The following is a 16,051-nucleotide window of genomic DNA, read 5'->3' as shown; positions in this document are numbered from 1 at the left end:
ATGTCCAGACAGAGGAGGGCAGTATTACACTGACTAACGCTGGAGAAACTGAGTCTCAAAACCTGAAACCTTGAATTTCTTTGCACTCATTTGATTTAGTGCATTATTTAAATCACTCCTCATGTCATATTTTCCAGTGAAAATACTCTCAGTGCAACTGGTGTGACTTTTCCCCTGTCAGTTTCTCTGTCCTGTAACCTCCTGCAGGAAATAAAAGTGTATTTCTGAGCTGATCGTTTCAATCACAGATTAACTGACATTCTTGAGGCAAACACGTGATTAATGACAACCAGTGTTTGCTTTGTGTGTGTTACTAATCATTACGTTATCATATTGATTAATCGAGTTTAGGGTAAGGGAGTGTTTATGACAGAGTTTATTGTTATACCAGGTAATTGTTAGTCCATGCAATTAAAGTGTTAACTACATTAATCATCATGTGTTTGTTCTCACAGATATGAGCAATTCCTACGTGGATGGAAGGGATGGCCAACTTTAAGACTTCACAGGCTCATTAAATGAATTAAGGCCAATGGCTCACTGTACATTGTAAGAGTCACGGTCTATTTGGTTTCCAGTACTTTCAAAATCAACCTCTGAAGGTGTGTCTAGGTTTACTACTACGGCATGCAGGATGGGCCAAACTCGCTCGGATCTATCGCACAGCACCGCCACCCCAGGCAGAGCGAGGTGGAAAGCAGGCGAGACAGCCCAGCGGCTCCGTATACGCAGATTCAGGAGCTCAGAGAAGCGACGGGGTGACCAGTTAAACAGGAATCCGATGAAAAATAAAGTGTTGTCGTGTTTGGGAAGGAGAAAGCGAGACTCCAGCCAAACGGAAGGGGATTTCGGTTGCGGAAACGGAGCCGGAGATCCAGCAACGCGCCACGATCACAGAGTAGGAAAGTTGCCGAGGGACGAGGTTGTGTCGGCGGTTGGGGAACATCGAGAAGCCCCGGGTTGTTTCGAGACACCATCCGGCCTAGATGATGATACCGGAGCTACCCAACACGTCGTGAGCCGAGAGGCAACGGCTGGCTCGTCCGATGCGTCAGGTTTGGAAACGCGGACCGGAGAAGTCAGCGGTGCGGGCTGTAAGGAGCCGAAAGCCGAGCGGGAGGACAATGCCTCCGATCCCCCAAAGAGGGCCATGGAAGACCAGCCACTGGGGGGAAACAACCGGGATCACTTTGTGTCTGGTGTTAGGGTATTGACGGGGACGAGTCCGACTACAGCCCCGCCGCTCACCTCTGACCCGGACACTGAGCGGACTTTGTCTAGCTTGCTCCCGGATCAAGCTTTGGATAGTGGACTGTCGATAACGGACGATCACGCTGAGGCGAAAATGACAAAAACTGACTGTAGTACCGTTTCATGTCCGTCCAAAGCGGCCGGTGACCAAAACAACTGTTGTCTGGTTGAAACTGAGAGTCGCAAGGATTCTGATCAGGCCCATCAGAGTCCTCCAGGAGGCCCAAGTTTCACAGGAACCATACCGAAACTCATCATAACCCGAGACCCCAGTCCGACCCGCTCCCAGGGGACACCGCCTCTGCTGACCGTCCCCACGGAGCTCGGTACCAGCTCGTGTCTTGACCCTCACCCTGAGGACGAGTCTCCCTGCTCGGACAGCGGCTGCGGGGGCTCCCCTGCCCTGATGCGCTCCCCGAGGAAACTGTCCAACTCATCCTCCATCGGCCTGTCCTCTGCATCGTCCTTCGAGGAGTCCGAGGACGACTTCACTGGCAGCGACATCGAGTCCAGTCTGTCTCCGGCCCGGTCTCTGTGCAGCCCAGACGATGGGACAGGGGTGAGTGTCTCTTAATATCTTTGTCACAACAGATCATTTAGTTAAAGTCATTGTGCAGTTCAGTTATTGAGAATCACAAAGAGGGCGTTTATTGTGAAGTGTTTCAGTCACATTTAGTTTATAGTTTATTTATATTGGGCGATTGAACATACACCATGGCAGACATACAGTATGTGATTCAGGCTCAATAATCACCAGAATAAATCATGGTGTCATTTGCAAAATGACTTCACTCATAAGTAGAATGGATGTGATGTTGCACACACACTGATACCGGACACAGGCCAACAGTCTTGTATCCTGTAACTGCTTTAGCTATAAGCACTTTGTTTAGTTATCAGATAGCGCAGAGCAACATGAAGACGCATGCATTTCCATATTATTCCAATGACACTCTCATCAGTCAGTGTCAGTGGATATACAGGTGTCCTGTCTGTCACACAGGCTAAAGCGCATGTCAGCGGTCAGAAATGTAAAAGTTGTTCAAACTTTGTAGGTAAACCCCTCGGACATGATGATCATTTGAAGTAAATCAGGAGGTTTGCTACGCAGCGCGTGTGTTTTGGTGGCTCTCTGCTTTTTTTAAATTACACTGTAAGAAAATCTGAATGATAACATTTCAAATAATTTGTCTAATGTGAAGCATAAAGTCTTAATGGGTCAACTCGCACCACCCAGATCAGGGGATTGTGGCTATAACACATTTAAACCAAATAAGAGGAAACTGGCTCTTATCTTCAACCCCTTCTGTGTCACTCAGCTCTCATGGCTCATGATCACTTTGCTTTGATGAGCTCAGCTGTAGGGCCATGCACTCTCTCAATGCATGTTTGGATGATGTGTCATCGCAATATTATGTGCAAATAGACCACACAAATGTTATCAGAGTGCTCTAGAAGTTAGTTTAATACCCCAAAGGCTAAAGGTTTCCCTCTCCTCTGGGCACAAGATGCAGTTTAAAGTTTCCAAGTAGGAAGTTAACCCTGTGTCAAGAGGCTTTGATGCACTGTGACTAGAAATGCTTGGAATGAGACAAGTCTTAAAAACAGGATGTGTCTACTGGAGACAGTCCTTCAGTAATTCAACCTCTCTTCTCTGCAGTTTGTAAATCCTGAATGTCCAGGTTTCCTGTTTGGGCCTCGTCACCTTGCATGTATGCTGACAGATGTTCAACTGCCTGCATGCTATTCATATTGCGCTATTTTTTAATAATCAAGCCCCAGTCACTTTTCCGCAGTGTATATGTTCCACCCTTGTCTGGTATTTTACTTATTTTTTCCAGAGGGAAACAGAGAAAGACATGACACATAGAAAAACACACACTGCTCTTTCCCTGACAGCTGAACACTGCTGTCTTTATGATCACTGTGAGGTGGAGATAGGCCTTTAAGCGATGGCTAATAACTGGTATACTGCTGTGTCCCTTATTCAAAGTGAGTGTGCCCAGGTTTACACAGACATCAAAGCAAAGTAAGTAGTGTGGGCTGTTTTATGCTATTTTATAATTTCAGTTAGCCTCTAAATCATATCACTTATCTACAAAACACTGACACAATCCCAACAACTAAGACAACAAACAAGACAAGAAACCACACAAACAAGCTCAAATCATTATCTTCATATATTGTTAGCCTATTTAATGTAGATGGAACAAAATGAACATCAATCAAACATAAATCATCATATACAGTCAAGTACTCTGTCAAGAACACCCATCTTCTCTCCTCAGCTCATTGAAAGTTGAACTTTGAACAAAGAGTGATTATTTTGGCAGATATTGCGATATGCGATTGCAGTTTGAGGTGGAATGGTTGTTTTTGAATTTTATTTTCACTGAAAACATTTTTAAATGATGCATTGATGATGATAAATGATGATTTTTGGACATGTACCAAACATGTTCCTTTACATCTGGAGAATATGATTTGTAGGGCGGGGCATATCTGCCACACTATAACGCTTATGGTACTAACAATGCGCAGCAATAGTGTGACACATTTTACCTTTATCAAAAAACTTGCATGCAATGTTTTTGCAGATCCTGCGGTTTGGATATTGCACTTGGTCATATTGTGATTTTGATTATATTTTCAAATAATTGTGCAGCCTTTTCAGTCTGGCATTTTATCAGTTTATCTGCCAATAATTTTCCTGACTAATAGATTAATAATTTTGCGAATCAAAGAAAGTGGTGTCTCAAATGCAAAGATATTCAGTTTACAGTATTATAACAGAAAAAAAGAATCAAATCTTCACATTGGTGAACCTGGAACCAGAGAATATTTTGACCTTTTCCTCAAAAAATGGTCAAAACAGGCTGATCGATTATCGTTATTTTGTAAAGTTAGGTCCTTTCCACATTCAAGTTAAATCACATTTCCTGTTTCCACTGTTGTAATGTTGGAGGACACATGGAGTTTTGAATGCAACTGATGAATAAAAAATTGTCTTGCCTCCACTTTAGTATTTCTCAATGTCTCTCTCTTGTGTTTCCTGTCCCCTCTGTTATTTTGAGTTAATTTATGGGAAAGCTCTGTCATGTTCAAATACACATTTGGCTGACTCCTCATGCTAAACTTAATTGGTTTTCCATCAATTTCAGTAATGATCATCTGACTCAGCAGGTCAGTGGACGGTGTAATTTCCTGGCTATTACATCGACAGCCAGGAAATGCGCAGCCTGAGGAGTTGCACTTGAGCTGTTGTAACAAACAGGATGACGCTGGCCTGTGGTTTCTGATAAGAGCAGGTTTTTAATGGGCATGTTTTGTCCTCCCGTACTTGTATAAAAGCTCTGTTGTCAGTTTTACGGTAATTAATTGAAGGAGGGTGTGTGAGTCTCTGTTGTTATTGGCTTTAAAAAGCCGAGGCCACGCTGTCAGCTCCCAGCCAAACCAGTTACATTTTGTACGATCGGTGACGTGAGCAGATACTTGCTCACACATGCATGCTTAGACACACATACACACTCGCGGCAATGCCGTCTTGCATTCAGAGTTGAGTGTGTGTCATGGAAAATTGGGCTGAAGGCAGAGCTGGTTGCTAGGTGACGTCTTTGCCATATATGGTACTTTTTTTTTTTTCTCCTTGTCTTGTTCTCTCTTTCTCACAGCAGTATCTATTCTGTCCCTGTCATTTGAATATTATGAGATGTAAATTCCTAGAAATGTCTACTCAGCCCAACAATACACATATTATTCTACAACTTCTCCACTCTTTTCTTCCACCATATTGAGCCTTGCGCAAAAGCTTAATATTTTCCCCTGAGACACCATGAGACATGCAGCTCAGTGGAACAGAAAACAAGAGGAAAATTAGGGTAAGCTGACAGAAGATAGAGCACAGGCAGACAAAAACATACACTGAAACTGTGAACACGTCACCTACACGTGACAGTCCTTCTTATTAATGCATGCTTATTCACATGAGCCACAATTGCTGACTTGTTTTCCGTGCCACTTTGTATTCAAAATCCCACACATCACTCCCACAACACTTATACACACAATCTATGAAAGTTCACAAAGTTAATAAGCAAAAAAAAAAAATCCCTGGTACAAAGTAAAAAAAGTAAAAAAAAAAAAAAAAAAGGAGACAAATACATTCCACTGTTTGCTTTCCTGAATCTCATTTCCATTCTATTTCATTTCTGCCCTATTATATTTACAATCTACTGCATTTCTATACTTCAAAACCACAACAAACAGGTGACGATTACATAATGTCATGGACAATACAACACACAACAGCCACACTCTGCATTAGCTCAGCAAATTAGAATGACATGCATTGGTGGAGGAATAACAGCTATTACAACCAGTAGCGCCAGAACAACAAAATCAAAATGGCAGAAATTTGTTTAACTTTTTCTAAAGTGTCTTTTCTGAGGGTGGTGTTTCACTTTGCCATCTTCTGTATGTTCAGTGGGTCACCACAGCTGAGCTCCTCGAACACAGAAGACTTAAGTCAGGGGAAAGGGATGTGGTTTCATATCAACTACTCTTGAGAAAAGAGCTCTGACAGTACCTGAAAACACCCTCAGTGTATGCATATGTTGTCACTCCTGTAGCTGATGATAGTTGCCTGACAGGTTCTGCTTTGTATCCACACACACACACACACACACACACACACACACACACACACACCTCTGTAGGTTACATAGTACTGAGGAATTTGTCATGCAGGCAAAAGGAGAGCACTGGGAGGACATGGGAAGGCCTGTTGTCCCTACCCCCATGCTACCAGTCAGTCATGAATCTGGCAGGAGATTGGCTCAGCATGGGGCTCAGGATAGGCCCTGTGCGGATTAGGGGATAGAGAGAGAGAGAGAGAGAGAGAGAGGAGGAGAAGAACAAAGGTCAGACTGAGGAGAAAGAGAAGACACCTCTAGTACCTTCAGGGAGAGAGGGTGAATGATTTAAGGGAGGAAGTAAAAGGAAAGTGGACTAGTTTGAGCAAGCAGATGGTTGAAAGAGAAAACTGACAGCTTTAAGTCTATAGGTACGTGTATATGCTTGATTTCGGCAAAGAAGATATCAAGTATTGGAAAAGCGTTAAGAGAGGAAGGGAGGAGTGACAGGATGTTGAAACAGGAGAAATAGTGAACCGGGATGACAAAAAGAGGCTGTAGAGAAGGAGAGGGGGTGAGTGTGAGAAATAAGTGAGAGTGCTTACAGCAGAGGAGGATTACTTACCAGGCAACACACGCCTCGGTTTACAACGAGGGTTTATATACTGACTGAAGCTAAATAACTGACATAAGACCGCACATTAGCCAGGAGCTAACAGCAGGCTCGGTTAAAGAAGGTAGATGATTGTGAAGGATCTCAGGCCAGCAGGGAGGCACACATCCCTGGTAGTGCTTGTCTGGGGAGACCCTGTGCTGATGGTGCGGAGTATTTTGTGCTGGCTGCGTTCTCGCTTCGTCTCCGGGGCTGTGTGTGCCTGCGTCAGCGCCTGCCTCCTCCTCCACTATTGTTCTGTCTGCCAGGTAAGCGTGGCAAATTTATCCAGAGCAGATCAAAGTTCTCTCTACGTTGCGTCCCACATCGGTGAATGTTGTCGCTAACGTCATGCTTCTTCAGAGAGAGACGATATGAGGTTAGATTAGATCAGATGGAGGTGACTTGGGTACTCAGGTGTAATGTGATTGATATCCCAGTGCCTTGTTGGTATTGCGGTGTGTGGCAGTTCTCTGGCCCTGTGTAGTCCTGCATAGCTGTGATGATCTCTCTATCTGGGTTAAGAAGCCAATAAGCCAACCAGCAGGATCATCATGCGTCAGGCTGTAATACTTTACGCAATCTGTTAATTAGTCAGATGTTAATTTTGGTATTTCACTTTAACTAATACACTCAGTTGCAAGTTTATTAGGTACACATACTAGCTAAAACTAAACCCCTGCTACTTACATCATTGAAGGTAGACTAGTAATTAGAGACACTTCTTGGTATAATGCAATATAATTCCACAAACCATTGCCTCTAAAATAGGATCGCAGAGCGCATACAGTTGAATCAACACCTCTTTGAAACCGCTTCAGCAAAAGTTGGATATTACAGTCAGGATTTATTGGAGGACCGTTTTATGCTCTCTTATTTTACCATGTGTGTAAAGGGGCTTATGTGTGTGTTGGAAACTGAGACTGTAAAGACACATTCCTGTGGTCTGTGTGACTTCTTCCAGTATGACCACTGTTGTTGTCATGTGAACAAAGGGACTCCAGCACAAAGGTGTGTGTGTGTGTGTGTGTGTGTGTGTGTGTGTGTGTGTGTGTGTGTGTGTCACTTCATGACAAGCACCCGGAAACATTCTCGGCATTTCAACCCAAAATTCTAGGAAAGGCCTGTAAATATCAGGGAGGATGGGAGTTTGATGGGAGTAAAGAAAACAGTTGAGAAAGGCTGTTGGGAGGACGAGGTGTTGGCGTTTGATTGAGACAATGTGGCGGAGGCAAGCAGTCGAGGGACTTCCATTTGAATGAAAGTGGGGAAAAATAACTCGAGAAAGGAAGGAAAATAGGATCGCAGAGCGCATTTATCAACGTCAGAGCATCGGGGAATGAAGAGGAAGCTTAGAAAACAAAGAATAATGAATTGAAGCTCTGTGCTATATATACACAAGTTATATAAAAGGGAAAGCGGAGATGGCTAAGGTTGGACTGTGTGAGGTGAAATGTGAAGAGTGTGGGATGGAAACACAGGATGAGACTGCAGTATTTAGCAGCTTCTTCAGTTTAAACTGAAACAACAAGGATCTGTTACATAAAACATCAGCAGCATTAGCTCTGGCTGGTGATGGTGATATTAATCAGAGACTTGTGACCCCACAGAGGCAACACATTAAACAGTCAGCCCGAAGCAATTAGAGAGAGAGAGCCTAATGGCATGCCGATAAAAGAACTGAAAGAAGAGAGGCTGGAGATTTGGGTGTCTGCTTCACCTTCCTCTCCCGTTTCCCCCCCCTGGACTTTCATCTGTCCCTGAGGTCGTCTTCAGGTGAGGACAGATGCTGCTAATAATAGTTCAATAAAAAGAAACTGAAGTTATTATGGTCTGATGGGCAGACACAGTTTGTATTTTGTCCACAAACAGATTTGATGTTATTCCCCAAGATCATTTTTCGGGTTTTTCCTAGAAAAATATTAGGGCCGCAACTATCACTTATTTTCATTAGCAATTAATCTGCATATTTCTCAATCGTTTTTCTTTTTTTTTCTCCGTAAAATGTCACAAAATAGCGAAGAGTGTTCATTATAATTTATCAGAGCCCACGGCTATGTCATGTGTCTTTTTTTTTATCCAACCAACCAACCAACCAACCAACCAACCAACTAACTGTATAAAACCAAAAGATATTCAGGTTGCTATTATTAATGAGAGAAAAGCAGCAAAGTGGCACACTGGTGAATCTAGTAACAGTGAATCGGGGCTTTTGCCAGAAAAACTACAACTGAGAATCAGAACAGTTGTTGATTTTTTTTCCCATGATTGAGTAATTGATTCAGCTCTAAAAAAAGATATAGCTTAAACATGTTCTCACCGTCAAGTGTAATCTTGTTGTTAAATGGGTCGTTGGAGTATGAGGCTAAAGTGAGCATGTATACATTTATGTGCCTGTGCCTCCTCTATTCAGAACACCATCAGAGTCCTCTCACTGTCTTACAGACCCTTGTGTTGTGAACCTTACATAACAGGTTCATAATTATCCCTTACAGCAGCACTTTGGACACCAACCGCTAGCAACAGTTTTACTGTACTAACAGAGCAGAGTGCCTGCTCAGTCTGAATTCCAGAAAGGCTTGGAAATGTTTAGGCATTTTTATTTTTGTTTTAACAGTGTTTTCCACCAAAGAGTTTGAGGTCAAGGTTGGATACCGGTCTGTGCAGTTTGCTTTTGAAGGAATACTTGCCAAAATAACAAACTCAGTCAAATACAGGAAGACAGTGTAAGTGGAGAAAAGAAAGGAGGTAATAGTGTGTAGCTGTCATTATAGAAAACCTACTGAATTTGCAGTAGGATTTGCAGAATTTGCAGTGTCATCTTTTTACAATTAATTGTCGCTTACCCCTAGATACATTTGTGAGTCTTTCAGGGCTCTCTCTGCTGATGCATGGGTCAACACGTGGCGCCTGGTTTCATTAGTCAAACATGTCGAAATGAGCAAGAGGAATTTTCGTCATGTTGCAAATTGTGGCTTCCACCTCGCAAGTTTGGTGAAACGCATTCACTGTTTATACCTTTCACCACTGTTCTTTTCCCCCGAGGTGGCCGGGGTTATGTCGGGGTTAATCTGTTGATGCGATTGAAGGCTCAGGTCACAGGTGTCAAGTGTTCACTCCTATTACTCTCTGCCTCCTGCGTCTGTCTGAAATCTTGACATTGACCAGCTGTCTATCGAGTCACAAACCTGCTGCACACAGTTTCCCATCATGAGGATCCCACGGACGGTCACAGCTGTTGATTGCAGTCAGAAAATCTGGTTCCCAACCCTTTTTATTTTGAAACAGGATGCTTGTAATCACATTTGTCACTTTGAAAGGTTTTGCGTGTATAGGATTAATGATGGTGATCACAGAACAGAATCACCTGCACAATATATATTTTGAATATTTATGTCCACATAAAACCTACAGTATCCCTTGTGTTGAATTATGATAGGTGAGTAATCCTTATATCTACATGACAAACCAAAAATGTAAATGGATATTTTGTATCTCATTAATGACGTGGTAATACAAACACTTTCCGTCACATATTATGGACTGTGTTTGTCTTCATGTTGGACTTTGAAATGGCTAAAACCTCTGAAAACTTGGTTTCAAATCAATGTTTTTCTTAAGACTAATTTCGATATTCCGCACTAAAAAAAAGCAACAATCAAAGTACACATTTTGAATAAGACATCTTCAGGTTTTATTTTCTAAGAGTTTAACACTCAAAAACTTCCTAATCCGCTTCAATAACTTCAGAAGATTATTTTGTGTTTTTCGGACTCACAGAAAGAAGCTGATAGAAAACAAAAATTGGCTTTCAGTGCGTTTTAAATTTTTGAGTTAGAAAACAGCACTCTATAAAGTCAAATAAAGCCTGTTTTTTCTTCTTCTAAGGTAAACACAGAGTCACAGTTTCTGTTGTGTGTGTGTGAGTGTGTGTATATCCCTGCATTAGGACTGTTTTATTGTGACAGAGTTTCAACTGAGCAGCTGTGGAAAGAATGCAAGTGAGGAGAGCAGAGATAGGCGGACATGTAAACATAGCAGAGAGATAGGCCCAGCAGTCATTCACAGAAGTTATTTGGTTATAAAAAGATTAATTTTATGATTATTGCTTCTTGTCCCTGCATTTTATTACTCACATGATTCTGTTTTGCCTCTATCTCTACCTCTATCTCTATGCCTCCTTTTTTAATTATGAGTGTTTCCGAGTCAGACATTTATTTGCATATGGTACACATTAAAAATATTGTAGGAATGATGACTGACTGCATAATGAGAAGGAGCCTAGAGAAATATTCAGTGATGTTTGCCCTTTAGTAATGTAATGTAACACACACACATTCCCATCCTAAACTGGCCGTCCGTTTGTTGTGATTTCTCACACGTTCTAATCAATCGATGTCATGTTCCTCTCAGATTGCTTGCGTCAAAGCTGCTGTTGCACACTGTCCTTGCTCTGGTGTTTCCCAACGCAGATAACGATTACACACACACACACACACACACACACACACACACACACACACACACACACACACACACACACACACACACACACAGTGTCAGACAGTAAGGGTATGTTTTACGACTCCACAGTGGTGGCTTGGGTAAATGTTTTATGAATGGGCTTTGTCACGTAGGTTGTGCACCTGGATGCACAACCTTGGGTAAAGGGGAGGATCTGTCCAATGTCTACGTGTGTGTGTGTGTGTGTGTGTTTTCCTTTTAATGAATAATCAATCTATCAGCCTGTATTTAGTTCAGTGCTTTATTTCACCAAAACATTAAACCTCACGCTGTGTAGTCAGGGCTTCAGATTTGTCACCTGTGTGACCACCCTTGCCTTTGTAACAAGAGGATGAAGTTTTCTGTGGTTTGTTGTTTTCCAGAATAAGTCCTGGCAGAAGTTGAAGACGATGGTTCACTGGTCCCCCTTCGTCGTGTCCTTCAAGAAGCGTTACCCATGGGTGCAGCTAGCTGGCCATGCAGGTATGCATCAATATACAGTGTATATGCCTCTGCATAATATGCATACAGGTTCATTCTTCGTCCTCATTATTTAAAGATATTTTTGTTTTGGAAATACACTTAATTGATGTCTTGCCAAGAACTAGATGTTACCAGTCTCATGTCTGTTCCTTAAATAGAAGGTTATAGCCAACAGCCGGTTAGCTTAGTTTAGCATAAAGACTGGGAACAGGGGGAAACAGCTAGCCTGGTTCTGTCTGTAAGCACCTCTAATGCTCACTAATTAACACATTATGGCTCATTTATTTAATCTGCACTCAAGTTGAAGTATAATGACAAGTTGTGGTTTGTAACGAACTATCCCCTGGCACCAGCTTCATATTTACCATATAAACGGAGAGAGAGGTTTCCAGAAAGTGAATAAATGTGTTTCCCAAAATGTCAAACTATTTTCTTGAATCTTTATTCCATCTCCTTCTCCAAGGTAACTTCCAGGCTGGGGAGTACGGACGCTTGTTGAAGCGATACTGTGAGTGTGAGCAACTGTGCCTACAGAAGCTGATGAAGGACACTCTGCGACCCTATGTGCCTGGTTATTACGGCGTCGTACAGAGAGACGAGCAGGACTATAACCTGATGGACGACCTGCTGGCAGACTTTGACTCACCCTCCATCATGGACTGTAAGATGGGCAGCAGGTAAGACTGTAAGAAAGTGTAATTGTGTGAAAAACATTTTCTAAGACCATAGAGAAGAAGACTTATCTTATGCTTTTGGGAGATACAGTAAGCCTTGAAAATGAACCTTTGCACATGTCTAAGCATGAACACAGTTTTCTGCCTCTCTCTCTCATATTTACTCTCCATAGTAATACAGTGCTTCACAGGATTAAAATAAGAGCAACTTCATTTGGAAAAAAAAGTAATATTAAGCCTTTGCTTTTCAGAACGTACTTGGAGGAAGAACTGATAAAAGCTAGAGAGCGTCCACGTTTGCGGAAGGACATGTATGAGAAGATGGTCGCAGTGGACCCCGGGGCCCCTACAGAGCAGGAGAGGGCGCAGCAGGGCGTCCTCAAACCCAGATACATGCAGTGGAGGGAGACGCTCAGCTCCACGGCCACCATGGGCTTCCGCATCGAAGGCATTAAGGTCAGAGGTCATCATGGACATCCAACACTGTGAACATGCCAGAGTTCCTGAGGAGAACAAATAGTTTTTAAAAGAAGTAAACCAATCAATGGGAGTAAATATTTATGAGTGTGTTCACTGGATAGACCACACACACACACACAGTCTGTTGAAGGTTTTGGCTGGATGTGCAGACATAAAGAGGACTGTTTGTTCTTTCAAAATAAATCCAGGGCTGGTCATCAAGTTGTACCAATAACTGTAGATTTGCATGTTACTCAGACATGAATGAAAATATCTGATGACACTGTGAGCATTTAAAGCAGCCTGCTTGCTGCAGCACTGAAATTAATTTCAATATTTGTTGGTCATAGTTTTTCATTGCAACCTCAGCAAAACACAACTCAGGAAGCTGTAAATAAATAAACGGCTGTCCTTGTGCAGGTCGTTCAAAAAACGATAAAGAGAGAAGAGGAAGACATACAGTATCTTATGTTTTCTTTTTCTTTTTTTTTTCAACAGAAAGCTGATGGAACTTGTAACACCAACTTTAAGAAGACAAAGCACAGAGAGCAGGTGATGCAGGCGCTGGAGGACTTTGTTGACGGCAACACTCAGATTCTGGTATGTTACAAGTTACTGCAGGTTTTTTTTTTGCGCACAAGATTGAGTGATTTGGGTGAAGTGAAAGAATACTATAGCTATACAGTTGTATTGCATGCTAATAAATGCACATAATAAAAAAATCTGATTCTGTCATTGATGGTGGCAGCACATGCATTAAGGAAGGACATAAGGCCACAGGCTCAGATGTACATTTTTAAGCCAATTTAGAAATGTCTTTCTGTTCTGCTTCCCTACATCTCTTTATTTTTATTTCTTTTTCTTAGAAACTCTACATGCAGCGGTTGGAGGATCTGCGCTCAGTCCTCGAGCAGTCACAGTTTTTCAGGACACACGAGGTGAGACACACACTCCATTTTCATGATTCTTAACAAACCTGTTGGCCGAGTTGAAGATTTATGATATCTTCCCGTCATCAGCTTCTGTGTTGAATTGTTCACACACCTAATATCACCCGTCTCACCGGTTTCTCCTTCGCAGGTCGTCGGTAGCTCTCTGCTGTTTGTGCACGACGCCTCGGGGAAGGCCAGAGTGTGGATGATCGACTTTGGGAAGACGGTTCCCCTGCCGGACCCGCGGACTCTGGACCACAGGACTCCCTGGGTGGAGGGCAACAGGGAGGATGGTTACCTGTGGGGACTGGACAACCTCATAGACATTTTCAGCAGTATGCTCCCACAGACACCTTGAGAGGGAGACTCAGAAGACTATAATGAAAGATTTGTCCAAGTCCAGATGGTGGAAGAGATACAAGATCAGGGGAGTTTGAAGAAAAGGAAAGACTGACAAAAGAATGATTGAAGAGTTTGATTACTTTTTTCAAGACCCACTCCTTGACCCAAGCGTCTTTATCCACCTGTACCTGTGTAAAAAGAGGAGGCAAAGCAAGCGCAGGATCTCTGTTGCAGAGTGGAACATGGTAAAAGACAACGTCATACATTATGCTCCATTTGTGGAACTTAGGGACAGGTGACCTGCGATCAGTTGAGGCTGAAGGTAGTGGAAAGAGAAAGAGGGAGAGACTTTAATGCAGAATTGTAACATCTGTCACTGGGACTGTGAGAATACAGTTCTATGAATTCATGGACCTCTGACAGTCACTATTTCCTGCAAAGACATGTAATATAATATTATGCACCTCCCTCCTCAACATCTCCCCCTGCTGGTTAGAGTTGCACAGTGTACGCTGACAGCCATGAATTTTGATCCAGTGGTATAAAACCTTTTTTTTTTTTTACTCGCCTTTTGAAAGGCTTTGGTAATGGGAGTTGTATTGTTGTCATGGACCACTTTTGACGTTTAAGTATACAGCAACACTAAAACACTGGTCAGACCATGTGTTAACTAACTTGGTGTGTAAATACAATTTTATTTAAATTTTGGCCTTGGTATAACCTCCTTACCTTGTTTGTACAATTTCTGTGCCTGGCATTTTTAAAGAAAGAGCTGTTTGATCATTCCAGTGCAGTGGACTCCTGCTTTTTTTTTTTTTTTTTTTCCTTCCAAAGAGTTCACCCAAGTATAAACTGATTTACATCTAATCCCAAAGTTTAACTTCTAATAGAAACTGAAAGTGTTTTCTTAATTGGATTTTTGTATGATTATGCAGTGAAAGTTTTTTTTTTTTTTCCAAGTAACTGTACATTAAGCAGCTTGGCAGCCATGTTTGTCTGGAGTTTGTTGCACTATGGATCCTCACAAAGCCATTGAACAAGTCAAACGGTGCCTCTGTGTCTTAAGATGGGAAGCAGCAGTCAAGTGCTGGGTTTACAGATGCAGACATTTAGCAGTTTAACATGAATTGAATTCGGTGTTATCACTCGATTCTGTGATCAGTGTTGCTTTAGATTTCCAGGGAGTTTTACAGTAAAGCCGTGGTGTTTAGGGTGAAATGAAACTGGAATAACCTGATTGAACTGATAAGTCTGTTTAGGCTTTCATGAGATTTCACTTATGTACCAACTCACACATGATGTTGAAACTGGAAAATTTGAACGTGTCTTATGATTGAAAGGATGACGCATTATTGAATACAAAAATATCTGTTTTAAACATGAAGACGTTGCTGTAAACCTCATAGCTAAACTAAACAGGTTTGTGGGTTTGAATTTTTGTATGCAAGATCAAGAGTTTACAAAGAAAAAACATTGTTATATTTAGATAGTAACACAGTGCTTATGATCATATCTGTCATTCCTTCGCTGGAATGCAGAAGGTTGGTGAACATGGCAGTCTTCAGTAGACGTCCTACGACAGCGTCAGGCAGCACTGTTTTGGTGTGTGTGTGTGTGCGCGCGCACATAGGCGGTTCACTTAGCACACAAATTGCCTACATGACTGCAAACATCTGACTTCATGAAATTGGAATTTGCATTTGGGAAATAAGTTTTTCCATCTCTGAAAAATAAACATACAAGGAGTAAGGAATAATAGTGTTTACAAGTCTTTCTTTGCCCAAAAATTCTCTATATTTGTAAAAATGCAAATGATCAGGTTTTCAAACTGGGTGCTGCTTTGTTTGTAAGAAAACTGGATTCATAACCACATTTTGTATTTTTAAAGGCAGCATATTTTAAAGCTGTAAAACACACAAAGACTGGTGAAAATTGTCAATAAATCCCTGCTCTGTCCAGAAGGTCACAGATTGCAATAAACTGGAAATAAGAGTTTTCAGAGTTCGTTTGTTTTTTTGTTTTTTTCACTCTCCCCCAACACACAACTCAGACCACATTTCTTTAAATCTCACATCTACATTGATTTTAATGTTTAAATATTTATTGTACTGAAGATTGCAAAAT

At 41.9% G+C, this 16,051-nt stretch overlaps 1 protein-coding gene across 1 annotated transcript; it reads left to right on the top strand.

Annotated features, from left to right (window-relative positions):
- Window positions 1–629: 629 nt before the first annotated feature.
- On the top strand, window positions 630–15,919 carry LOC111238136 (inositol-trisphosphate 3-kinase C-like). The gene is made up of 7 exons (XM_022767536.1): window positions 630–1,810; window positions 11,421–11,520; window positions 11,984–12,197; window positions 12,446–12,650; window positions 13,152–13,253; window positions 13,520–13,591; window positions 13,734–15,919. Exons 1-7 carry the CDS (start codon window positions 635–637, stop codon window positions 13,941–13,943), a joined length of 2,079 nt encoding a protein of 692 aa, XP_022623257.1. The 5' UTR covers window positions 630–634; the 3' UTR covers window positions 13,944–15,919.
- Window positions 15,920–16,051: the final 132 nt, after the last annotated feature.

Source organism: Seriola dumerili, unplaced genomic scaffold, assembly GCF_002260705.1.
Source record: "Seriola dumerili isolate Sdu_G_001 unplaced genomic scaffold, Sdu_1.0 BDQW01001195.1, whole genome shotgun sequence".
In the NCBI taxonomy this organism is placed as follows: domain Eukaryota; kingdom Metazoa; phylum Chordata; class Actinopteri; order Carangiformes; family Carangidae; genus Seriola; species Seriola dumerili.
This window is presented reverse-complemented; position numbering and strand designations above follow the sequence as displayed.

Coding starts and splice junctions, on each gene's coding strand:
- LOC111238136 (XM_022767536.1), top strand. CDS start 635: ATGGGCCAAACTCGCTCGGATCTATCGCACAGCACCGCCACCCCAGGC. Junction 12,651..13,151: donor TCCGCATCGAAGGCATTAAG/GTCAGAGGTCAT, acceptor TTTTTTCAACAG/AAAGCTGATGGAACTTGTAA. Junction 13,592..13,733: donor AGTTTTTCAGGACACACGAG/GTGAGACACACA, acceptor TCTCCTTCGCAG/GTCGTCGGTAGCTCTCTGCT.